General features: G+C 52.4%; 2 protein-coding genes across 7 annotated transcripts; one reads left to right on the top strand and one right to left on the bottom strand.

The window, feature by feature from the left end:
* The first annotated feature begins 446 nt into the window (after positions 1-446).
* Positions 447-5,176, top strand: CCDC153 (coiled-coil domain containing 153). 6 transcript variants are annotated; one of them, XM_027563497.1, is made up of 8 exons: positions 447-539; positions 842-923; positions 1,327-1,392; positions 1,788-1,907; positions 2,618-2,710; positions 4,167-4,297; positions 4,569-4,701; positions 4,797-5,176. In XM_027563497.1, the coding sequence occupies exons 2-7, from the start codon at positions 854-856 to the stop codon at positions 4,695-4,697; spliced, it is 609 nt and encodes a 202-aa protein (XP_027419298.1). In that variant the 5' UTR covers positions 447-539; positions 842-853; the 3' UTR covers positions 4,698-4,701; positions 4,797-5,176. The 6 variants fall into 6 exon arrangements, with proteins under 6 accessions (XP_027419298.1, XP_027419297.1, XP_027419301.1 ...); XM_027563496.1 differs by lacking the exon at positions 4,797-5,176 and having other exon boundaries at positions 4,569-4,766; XM_027563499.1 differs by lacking the exon at positions 4,797-5,176 and having other exon boundaries at positions 523-570; positions 4,569-4,766.
* A 125-nt stretch (positions 5,177-5,301) lies between these two features.
* PDZD3 (PDZ domain containing 3) lies at positions 5,302-11,113 on the bottom strand. The gene is made up of 11 exons (XM_027563495.1): positions 10,682-11,113; positions 10,277-10,304; positions 10,054-10,127; positions 9,512-9,723; positions 9,038-9,227; positions 8,810-8,946; positions 8,361-8,565; positions 7,937-8,133; positions 7,613-7,840; positions 7,267-7,467; positions 5,302-7,014 (listed from the first exon to the last, which is right to left on the bottom strand). The coding sequence occupies exons 1-11, from the start codon at positions 10,695-10,697 to the stop codon at positions 6,985-6,987; spliced, it is 1,518 nt and encodes a 505-aa protein (XP_027419296.1). The 5' UTR covers positions 10,698-11,113; the 3' UTR covers positions 5,302-6,984.
* Between the last annotated feature and the right edge of the window lie 56 nt (positions 11,114-11,169).

Raw genomic sequence — 11,169 nt, forward strand, 5'->3', positions numbered from 1 at the left:
ATGAGACTTTGGGAAATGTAAATCACCCCAAATGGCTACCGTCAGTTCTTTTCCTCTGTATCAGCGCAATAGCATTATTTTGGATGTGTAAATCTGTAATTTGTAAGTGTCCAAATTGCCGGCAGTGCTACATAGAAGTGAATCATATTTAATCAGTTCCAAAGCCCTTTCTCCTCAAACTACACTTAGGATCTGGGGACAAGAAGAGTATTGGCCCTCTGAGACCTTGGTATTTTAAGCATTGTATTTAGCCCCGTCTACCAGACACAATTATAGCGACTGAGCAAGCATGCATGTACCTTCCTATCAACTCCATGTTTCCCAGTTGCCTGGACAACGTGCAGCCTCCAGAAGCCCAACCTTCCAGTTCTCAGTCCCACCCCCAAATGAAATTTGCCACTCTGGATTGGGTCCCAGAACACAATCTCCTCCTCCTGCTTCTAGCTGGTTGGGCCTTTTCTCTGCCCCTCCTGGAGAGTGGGTCACGCCACAGGGAGATACAACAGAAAGTGAGGGTCTTGGAGGAAGGAAGAGGCAGGGTAAGGATGATGGGAAGAGAGAAGGGGCCAGGTACTGAGCTTTATTTTCTCTGAAAGAGGGTTGAGAGGAATGATTTCTGTACTTAGAGCCTGACTGGTAGAGAGAAATGGGGTCATCCTTCCCCCTGGCCCCAGTGTTGCCTAAGTTTCCAAGGAAACCAAGAACTGAAGCTTCTGGAAAGTGTAAGAGACAGACTTGGAGACAAGAGCACTAATTCTCCTGGGACTCCTGGTTCAGTCTAGGGAGTCAGGAGAGCGTCTCCATGTCCAGACCTAAATATGAGCCCCCTCCCTCCCTCCAGGACAGGAAGGAGATGCCACCTAAGACCAAAGAAAAAGGGACAAAAGCTGGGGCCCAGAAGAAGAAAAGAAATGCAGGTGCTGGTGAGTCAGACTGGGTGGAGGTGGGTGCCTCCCTGCCTCTCCTTGTTCTGGATCAGAGACCTCCAGAGAGAATTCAGCCCTCTGCGTGACAAGATGGAGCTGTCTTGGCCTTCCCCCTTTATATCCATACTCGGGTGCCATGGAGCTGGGAACATGGGAAAATCAGCACCCATGAATCCCTTCTGGCTGTGTGCCTTCCTTGTATATTCATTACACATATTTCAAGTACCTACTGTGAGCTGGGTAGTGAACTCATTAGGCTTTGTCTTCAGAGATCCCTCATTTAATGGTCCTCATATCTCCCACAAAAAAAGAGAAGTCCAGGATACGGGAGGAGGATGGGAGGGGAGTAGGGAAGGCTGAGATCCTGACAAGCTGAGGGTCTGCCGTCTTGCCAGGGCAGATGTGGAGGCTGAATCCATGCGCAGGCTGGCACTGCTGGAAAAGGAGGTGCTCCAAGACCGCTTGGGTAAGAAGGGTGGAAGTTCTGGGGAAAACAGAGACAGTGGGCATTTGTGTATCCCTGGGAGCTTAAAGTTTTGGAACCATGGTGGAGGGCTGAGCTGATCTCTAACCATCCCCTAATGGGAAAGATTGTCAAGAGTTGGGGTCGTGAGGACAGGGTGGGCAGTGAGGGTTGATAAAGAAAGCTAACTTTTATAGCTGGAACACAGAGGGAGTTTTTCCCTCTTATTAACAGAGTCTGTAGGATTCTGAGGCAGGGAAGGGAAACACACAGAATGACAGTGAGAGACTGGCAGGCTGCCGCCAGGTTTCTGAAGGTGGACAGAGTCCATCAAGGCCATGGGGGCTGATTCGTGGAGTCTCCAGCCAGTGCAGAGGCCTGCTCTGGACTGTTCACAGCTCTGCAGAGGGATGAAGCCCGCCGAGCCAAGGCTTCTGAAGACCAGCTGAAGCAGAGGATCAAAGACCTGGAGGCTGAACTGGAGGGGGCCCGGAGCGAAGGGAAGGCCATATATGCAGGTGTGAGGTTGATCGAGCAGGTGGGTGGGAGACAGGGGCCCGGAAGAGGACAACTGGGAGGGCCCGAGGATGCTAGAAAGGGAGACAAGGGGGACTTCGAACTGCCATACCTAGCCTCAGCCCTCCCAGCACGTACAGGAATCCTGAAGGAATCTGAAGGAATTCCTGAAGGAATCCTGAAGGAACCTTCCATGACATGCACTGCTATGTGCTTGATGTCCCGTGGGTTATGAAACGCAGCCCTAGCCTTTATCTCTCTCCTCCCGTGGGAGTGGGTGGGAAGGAGGGCCTGAATTCACATACTGAAATGGCATAGCAAATGGGTATCTTGTTTCCCAGCTCTGTCCCCACCTTCTCAGATCACCACAGGAAGAATCCAGAAGACTATTTTTTTTTAAGATTTTTTTTTTTTTTTGATGTGGACCATTTTTAAAGTCTTTATTGGATTTGTTACAATATTGCTTCTGTTTTATGTTTTGGTTTTTTGGCCCTGAGGAATATGGGATCTTAGCTTCCAGATCAGGGATCAAATCCGCATGCCCTGCATTGGTAGGTGAAGTCTTAACCACTGGACTGCCAGGGAAGGCCCTCAAAAGACCTTTATGCACCTGTCCACTGGACCAAGCAGAGCCCTCCCCACCCACAACTCCCTGTCCTTTCTCCACTGCTCTCTCGCCACCTGGGTCCCTGGCCACCCACCGCTCTGCCAGAGATGAGCCGTCAGTGCCGGAGCCTGCAGGAGGCGATGCAGAGTCGCAGCAGACAGCTGGAAGAAGAAGTGGAGGGCCTTCGGGAGCAGTTAGGTAGGCTTCCCAGGGGGCCCTAGTGGTAAAGAACCCTCCCGCCAATGCAGGAGACTTAAAAGACGTGGGTTCCATCCCTGGGTCGGGAAGATTCCCTGGAGGAGAGCATGGCAACTCACTCCGTAGTCTTGCCTGAAGAATCCCATGGGCAGAGGAGCCTGGACAGCCCCATTCCATGGGGTCACAAAGAGTTGAACATTAACCGATTTAGCATGCACACACAGCACACCCTACTCTCACAGCACTTTCTCTCAGAGGATCACTGATGTAGTCCAGCCTGAAGGGGTGGAGTTAGGATGGTGTTTCTTTAGAAAACCGCAATTTAAGTTCTCATACTGTCTTCCCCACTGACTCTTCTACCACTTGCAACAGAAGGTTCAGGATAGCAAAAAAAATACCCAATCTTAAACTTTAAGTTGTAAGTGAAGAAGACCTAACTTTCTCACTGCAGCTCCCTCTCTCAATGGTCTCTCTAAAGACAATTCTTACTCCCCACTGCCCCCATGTCTCTCATGAGCAAAACACATTCTGTCTTAGTTTGGCTGATTTTTAGAATGAAAGCAAGCTTGAATATAACTGTTTGAATTACTTACCTCTGTATCTTCAAGACCTAATGTGTGGTAGGTCCTGAATAACTATTTGCTAATAAATAAATGAGCTTCTAAATAAGCAACAAAGCAAAACAAAAAAACAGGAAGCTTTTGCTCTCTTCCATCTTGGTAACAGGACAGAGTTGAAAAATTTTAGCATGGCATGGATTTTCCACAATTTTGGCCTCAAAGTTTTCTTATCCTAAAATAGCTTTAGTTTAGCTTTAGATATCGAAGAGTTGCTTATCTTCCCACTCAGATCCTGAGTTCCTTTCCTAATCTTTGCCTTATCTCAAATGCAATCAGCATTTTTAAGCACCTCCTACATACTAGGTGCTTTCCCACACATTATCACATTTTTTAAAATGTATTTTTGTTTGTTTGTTTGGCTGCCCCTGCTCTTAGTTGGGGCATGTGAATTCTTAGCTGCAGCGTGTGGGATCTAGTTCCCCGACTAGGGATCAAACCTGAGCCCCCTGCCCTGGGAGCGCAGAGTCCTGGCAACTGGCAGCAGGGACGTCCTCACGTTATCACATTTAACTCTCAGAGCACACCTGTGAAGTATGTGTCATTTTTCTCTATAAAGATGAAGAAACTGAGTCTTAGAGACGTGTCAGATGTTACACAAGTAGTGAATGGCAACCTGATTTGGGAGCCAAATCTCTTGTCCCAAGAACCCCCCTCTCTCTCCTGTACCTTAACAGTATATGTCAGCTCTTTATAGGAACGAGGGGAAGTTGACGGCTCTGGGGGAGTCTGGAACAGTCCTGCTCATGTTGTGCTCTTTGGGTGGGAGACTCTGTTCAGAGGCCGAGTGTCACCATCCTGTCCTCTTTCATCCTCCCCACTGGCACCATCTCTCCCAGAATTGTGCCAGAGGGAGGCTGAGGCTGCCCAGAGGGAGGCCAAGCAGGCCCTCGGAGAGCGGGACCAGACTCTGGCTCAGCTTCGGGCCCACGTGGCAGACGTGGAGGCCAAGTATGAGGAAATCTTACATGTAAGCACTACCCTCTGAAGACCAGCCATCCCAGTGCCCAGCCCTCCCCCATCCCCACAGATCCCAGCGAGGATGACAATGACAGGCCAGGGGGAAGGGAAAGAAGCATCTCCACAGGGGATTCTGCTCTATCTTAAGGGGATACAACCATGCCTACCCACTAAGAATAAGAGCTTGAAGAAAACACTGGCTGGGAAAGCTTACAGACCAGGCTGGGGGCACCCCTTACCCTAACTTCTCCCTTCCTGAGATTGAAGCTCAGTGTCTGCAGGACAGCCTGGACCGGCTCCTGGCCAAGCTGAGAGACGTGAAGCCTCAGTGGGACGGGGCTGTGCTGAGACTCCACACCAGGCTCAAGGAGCAGCTCCGCCAGTTTGGACTCAACCCCCTGGATCTTTGAAGCTGTGAGTCTCTAGTCTCTGGGGCCCTCTGAGGCCCCAGCAATAAAGCTGTCTTGATGTAGACCTCAGCAGGACTGTAAGCTGTGTTTTTTTGGCAGAGAGGAGTCCTCATGGGAATATCTCAGTTCTGGACTGACCCATTACCCTGAAGATGGAATAAGAAGAGAGAAATTTGACAAGGTCTCAACTTCTCTCCTAGAGAGTCTGGGTCCCACCCCTTGAGCCTGGAGCCCTTTTGGTCACCCTATCCCCACCAGCACCAACAAAGGCAGCCAGATTTGTGGATAAAGGCCATTTCTACAAAGGACCAAGAGTGACTAGGCACCAGCCCCCACAATCCTCAGGTGCCCACAGAGGGAAGGTGCAGCTAGTCTCCAAATTCTTGTAATATACCTAACATCCTGGAGTCATGCTTAGGGCAAGTTCCAGATGGCTTCAAGCATAGCCAGCCCCACAGCCCACCTGAAAAGGGAATACTGTCTGCTTTGCCTTTATTTTACTACAGTGTTCTCAGTTCTACTTCATTTCTGGTTAAATATGGAAGGGGGAAGTTTTGAAAAGAATTCCCAGCATTGCCTTGTATTGAATTTATAATGTCGTTTAAAAAGTTTACTTAGTTTAATTAATTTTGTATAAAGTAGGAATAACCAAATATATTCTAACTGTTTTGCCATCTCTTGGGAATAACAGAATATATTCACCATAATAGAAACAGCAGAAATGGTTCATTTTCACCCTCTGTAGATTCTTCCTTTCAGTAAGTTGTGTTTCATCCTTACAGACTGATCTTTCAGGTAGAACAGGTGGAGGTTTAGGTAGAAATGAGCATCAGGATTCTACTCACTACGCACAATTGTTTCCACTATGCACAACTGTGTATCTTTTAGCTATGGAGCTTAAAAGCCTTCCTGGGTAGCTTAGTAAAGAATTCACCTGCAATGCGGGAGACCTGAGTTCAATCCCTGGATTAAGAAGACCCCTTGGAGAAGGAAATAGCAACCCACTCCAGTATTCTTGCCTGGAAAATCCCATGGACAGAGAGGAGACTGGGAGGTTTCAGTCCATGGAGTCACAAAAGACTTGGACGCAATGGAGCAGCTAAACCACCATGGTGGTAACCATGGTGCTTAAACTTTCTCAAGAGAAATAAATATAGCACATTTTAAAAGGGGGGAGGGGGAGGTTTCCCACAACAAGTAATTCTCTGTAGACATAATTTAACTTTTGTGTTACAATTTAACTCAATTGTGGTACTATCTACCTGGCCATAGCATCAGATCCCTGTGGCACTCTTGAGTCCCACAAGAGTGCCTGCAACCTCAAATACCATCTTAAGTCCAGGCTGTCACTTGTGCTTTTGACTGACTGGCTATCAATCAGTGATAGCCACAACCCCCTCCCTGGGCTCAATCATTTGCTAGAGTGATTGAATTCAGGGAAATGGTTTACTTACTAGATCACCATTTTATTACAAAGGACACAACTCAAGAACAGCCATATGCAAGAGATACGTGGGGTGGGGTATGAGCATGGAAGCTCCATACCCTCTCCAGGTGTGCCAACCCCCTGCACCTCCATGTGTTCATCAACAAAGAAAGCTCTCTGAACCTGTGCTTCTGGGTTTCTATGGAGACTTCATTATGTAGGCATGATTAATCAATCCATTGATCACTGGTGATTAATTCAACCTCCAGCCCCTGTCCCCTCCCAGGAGACTGAGGGGGGGGGGGGGGGGCGGGGCACTGAAAGTTCCAGCTTGCTAATCACATGATCAGTTCCCCTGGAAACCAGTGCCCCATTCTTAGGTGCTTTCCAAAAGGAACCTCATTAACAAGGATAGCTGTAATTGAACGAGCCTTATTATGAATAACAGAAGACACCTTTATCACTCTTATTACTTAGGAAATCCCAAGGATTTTAGAAGCTCTCTGCCAGGAAAGGATAGGAAGACCTAATATATATTTCTTGTTATAAATCACAAAATCACACTGCTCATCTCAAGCAGATCCTCATCTCTGGGGCACAGCTCCCAAAGACCCCACATGACTTCCTCCGGAATCAAATGGGAAGCTCCTTCATGGGCCCACCTGAGGGCTCTGGCCCCACCCTCTTCCAGGAGGTGGAGCCACGGGAAGGGAGAGAGACCTTAAACAATCCTGTGACTGGAGGTATCAGGAGTCCTAAAGCTGCAGCTTCTGGTTTAAAGAGAGCATCTCAGCTCCCACCACCTCAGGCTGGAGGGTGAAGACAGGGAAGCTTGGGCAGATCATTGCCAAGCATGGGGTGCTACAGCAGATCTGAGGCCAGAACCCCATCCTAAGCAAAGAAAGAAGGGAAGAAGTCATTCAGGGAACAGAAGAGTTCCTTTTCCCTGTCCCCATCTGCACTGGAATGCTCAGGAATAGGGGCTTCTTCTCTGGGGTCTTTCTGTTCCCACCTACCCTGGCCTAAAGTCCCAACCAGGGTCCCCCAAACTGCTTCACCTTGTAGCCTCACACTCTGCCCTCCTCTCTGACCACGCCCCTCCTCTTCTGGCTGCTCACAGTTCATCCATCTCTTTTTCCTCACCTCTCTGGACCCTGGGGGAATCCAGGCTTCCAAGCCCTGCTGAGATTGGGCTGCCAACTTCAGGCATAGGGGTGGCTTCGCCTCAGCCAGCTGCTGAAGTCTTTCCTGGTCTTTCTCTCCACCCATGGGATACCCATTCACCTCCAGAATCATGTCTCCTGTTTGCAGCCCTGCCTGGGCAGCAGAGCCTCCTAGGGTCACCTGGTGGAATAGGTGGGGTCTAGAGGAGCCTGGAACACCACAGAAAAGTTTGCTGGGTATTCTAGGGCTCTGGGAGGGAAGCAGAAGAAGGCTCATCAAGAGGCAAAGGATTGAAAACATCCAAGGTTCCCGGGGCATCCGTCACCTGGGAGATGAAGAGACCAGGCCTGCTGGCCACACAGCTGAGTCGGAAGCCATAGCCACCGCCAGGCCCAGGGTACAGGAAGCACTGGCGGAAGTTGCATGGGACAGCGGCCACTGTTGCGTCTTTGACGAGTGGGTTCTTGGTCTCAACCACAGAGGCTAAGCCACTACCCCAGGGAGAGTCAGGAGCCTCTGTGCTCTCCAAAAAGAGGAGCGGAGACAAGCGAACCTGGAAAAGAGGAAGAGGACAAATCCGTTGCTTCTCCCTAACCTGAGCCCTGCTCCATTCCGGCCCCATCTCTATCCCCGGCCCCTCAGCTCGCACCATGCTGAAGAAGCGGTCAGCCTTGGGGTCGACGACAATGAGGGAGACACAGGAGCCCTGCGCCCGGATCTTGGACACTGTCTCCTCATGGCCCAGCCCCTCCACGCTCTCCCCAGCCACAGCCACCAGCCGGTCCCCAGCCTGCATCCCGGCCTTCTCCGCTGGCAGTCCTGGGTCCACCTCCCATAGGAACTGACCTGGGACGCAGACATCCTCATGGCTCCTGCCCCCCCGACCCCAGCGCCAGCCCAGGCCACTGTGTGCACACTGGGGGACTGACCCAGGGGTACACAGGAGGAGGAGGAAGCCCTGGGCTGGGGTTCAGCCAGGGCCACCACTTGTGTGTACTGAGCGGTAGATGCAGACACTGGTGTGCCCACCCCAAGGCCCACCTTCCCGCCCCATCCCCAGGGCTCCCACTCACCGAGGCGACCATCAAGGCCCTTCTCCTCCCGGAGCACGAACCCGAAGCCCTGGGGCCCTTTCTCGAGATGCAAACAGCGGGGCTTGGTGGGCAGTGCCCAGCCCTCTGCCAGAGGTGCAGCCAGGGGCATTCCCAGCTGGCGACACTGTTCCTCCACCTCTGGCCCTGCCACCAGCAGGGTCACCTGCTTGCCACTCTGCCAAAGCTGTGGGACCCAGCAGGGCATCAGCATCAACCAACTGGGGAGGGAGGGCAGAAGCAGGCACCCCCTCCCAGCCCTTCTTCCCAGGCCCTGGAATGAAGCCCTCGGGAGGGGAGGGGTGTGGCGAACACAGAGTGGAAAGGGAAGGATGGGGACAGAGGTACAAGATCAGACTGGGAGATTGAGAGTCTGCTTCCCGAGACTGGGACAAGCCCAGAGGGGTGAGGACAAGAGGAACCAGCCATACCTTCCTGTTGAGTTGGTTGTGTGTGAGCTTTTCCACACTGACCCCATTCACTTCTAGCAGCCGGGCCCCAGGGGGCACTCCTGCCCGCTCAGCTGCTCCTCCAGGGCTCAGCACTAACCAGAAAGGACCCCGATGTCCTGGAAGCCCAAAGAGTGACTTTCTGCCTGCTGTCCACCCACAACAGGGCTCAGGGCCCCCCTGATGACCCCTCCCGCGCTCTAAGCTCACCTTGGGTGACACTGAAGCCAAAGCCGCCCTCGTCTTTCACTACGTGGCACAGCCGAGGCCGGACCCCCTGGCCGAGAGGGGGACAAAGGTGGGTGTTGTTCCCCCGCTGAGCTCGGGCCACCTCGTGCACGTGCTGCGCCAAAACTGTCAGCAACACCCGAGGCCCGCTGGCCCGGATCCGGCGTATCACCTGAACAGCAGGCACGCAGGGTGGGCTTGGGCCGGCCCCTCTTATGAAGGTCCCCTCCCTGGAAGCTAACTCTTCACCATGGGAACCAGCTCTCTGGAGGCCTTCATCCAGCCATTCTGACCTGGGGCATCCGTAAATTCTGGGAGATGACCCCACACCCTCCCACCTCCCATGTGGGAGATATGTCACCCCCACATACCCCGGGAGGTGACCAAGAGGCTTCTGTCTCCCCCAGGTGCTACAGAATGTTTCCTCGTACTACCGGGATTCCAGCCCAACCTCACCATCAAATAATCTTCATGTTCCACGACATGGTTGTTCACTCCCAGGATCCAGTCTCCTTCTCGAAGACCCTGACGCTGGGCAGAAGAGCCTGGCTCCACCCTGCACACCACATGCCCAGCCCTGCCCGGCTGCTGCTGCAGATGGAAGCCAAAAGTCCTGCCCTCCTCTTTATTCAGCAGGTAGAAGCGAGGCCGTTCCAGGCTCCAGATATCTGGACGGGGAGGTGGGCAGCAGAAAAGGTGGAGGAAAGGGGACATGACCCAAGTCACCTTGTGCCTGGTAGCCCCTGCCCGTGTGATTGAACAGCGGACAGGCTTCTGCCCAGTTAGGTGTCGGGCAGTGGGGCTGAACACAGCCCAGGCAGAGTGGCTGGGACATAAGGAAAAAGCCTAGCCCCCTTCCACCTCCATGTAGTCACTCCCCACCAAGGCTGTTATCAGAGGGAGACAGTGAGTGGTGTCCAAGGAGACAGGATGCTTTGTGGTGCCCTAGTGGCTCTGGGGAAAGGAAGTGGTTGCCCCAAGGGGTTGGGGGAGGTTACCAGAAGGGTTGTAGTCTTCAGCCAGGGAGAGGACAGGATTATCAATGCCCAGCTTTGGGTTAAACTCAAACTTCCTGCAAGGAGGCAAGTCACGCAGGTAGGAGAAAGCTGACATCCAGACTTGGGTCCCAGGCTCGCCTTGAGGTGCCAAAGGCAGCTGATGAGCCTCCCACCTTCAGTTCCCTCCTCTCCTTGCCCCAGTCTTTCACAGCACAGCACTTACAGGGCCAAGGTGGCTGTGTCCTGAAGATCTGCCAGGCAAAGAAGGGGTGAGGGGATGAAAGGCAGTCTGCCCTCCGAGACTCCACTTCCATGGTCATTAACTGAAAGAACTTAGGGGAACCCCCAAATTCAGGACTCGCCCTATGTTCTGCTCCCAAAGGGTCTTCCCTTCCCCTTCCTTCTGCTCCCTGGCCCAGACCTTCTGATATACACAGAAATCTGAGCATATCAGTACAGGGCGTGGACCAGGAAGACAGACACATCCACCCACTCACCTCTCACCTCCTAACTTCCAGTCTATTTTCAGGGCTCCAAGCCCCAATACCAAGTGTGTGCTAGTTCCAAAGCCTTCCAATCCACCCTCTGCCCTGAAGTCCCCTCCGGAGGGTTTCTCCCGGCCTCCTACCTGCAGCTGCCTCCATGGCTGGATCTGCGACCCAGTGCTCAGCGTAAGGACAAGGTCCATCGAAACCAGCTGATCCTCCGACCTACCCCCGCCCCCACGTCCCGCCTCCTTCAAGACACTGCCTTAGAAGCAGCTGGGTAATGGTTAAGGGGAGGAGAGTCTTGTCTTCTGGGGAAGTGTGTATGTCCTTCCCGCCCCATTCCTGAGCCCCAACTTTCTCAGGAGGCTCTGCTGCTGTCCCAGGTCCCCCTCTGCGCAGAGAAAGGTCACTATAATTGCTGGTCACTGTAATTCCAAGGCTGGGATAAGTGTATGGCATGGGTGACAGAAGCCCTATGGCTCAACAAGGCCACCCACCCACCCCAAAATTTAGTTCATGTACCACCCCCTCCCCAGCCCTTGCAGCTTCTGAACTTAGTGCCCAAGAAACATCCGCAACAGAAAGTGGCCAGTGGTTTAACCAGAACGACTAAGAACAGTACCCTTTC

This window comes from Bos indicus x Bos taurus, chromosome 15 (assembly GCF_003369695.1).
Source record: "Bos indicus x Bos taurus breed Angus x Brahman F1 hybrid chromosome 15, Bos_hybrid_MaternalHap_v2.0, whole genome shotgun sequence".
NCBI classification, from domain to species: domain Eukaryota; kingdom Metazoa; phylum Chordata; class Mammalia; order Artiodactyla; family Bovidae; genus Bos; species Bos indicus x Bos taurus.

Coding starts and splice junctions, on each gene's coding strand:
- PDZD3 (XM_027563495.1), bottom strand. Junction 7,841..7,936: donor CTGACCGCTTCTTCAGCATG/GTGCGAGCTGAG, acceptor CCTCTTTTCCAG/GTTCGCTTGTCTCCGCTCCT. Junction 7,015..7,266: donor TTCCCCCAGGGTCCAGAGAG/GTGAGGAAAAAG, acceptor TTCTTTGCTTAG/GATGGGGTTCTGGCCTCAGA.
- CCDC153 (XM_027563497.1), top strand. CDS start 854: ATGCCACCTAAGACCAAAGAAAAAGGGACAAAAGCTGGGGCCCAGAAG. Junction 924..1,326: donor GAAAAGAAATGCAGGTGCTG/GTGAGTCAGACT, acceptor TTGCCAGGGCAG/ATGTGGAGGCTGAATCCATG. Junction 4,298..4,568: donor AGTATGAGGAAATCTTACAT/GTAAGCACTACC, acceptor CAGTGTCTGCAG/GACAGCCTGGACCGGCTCCT.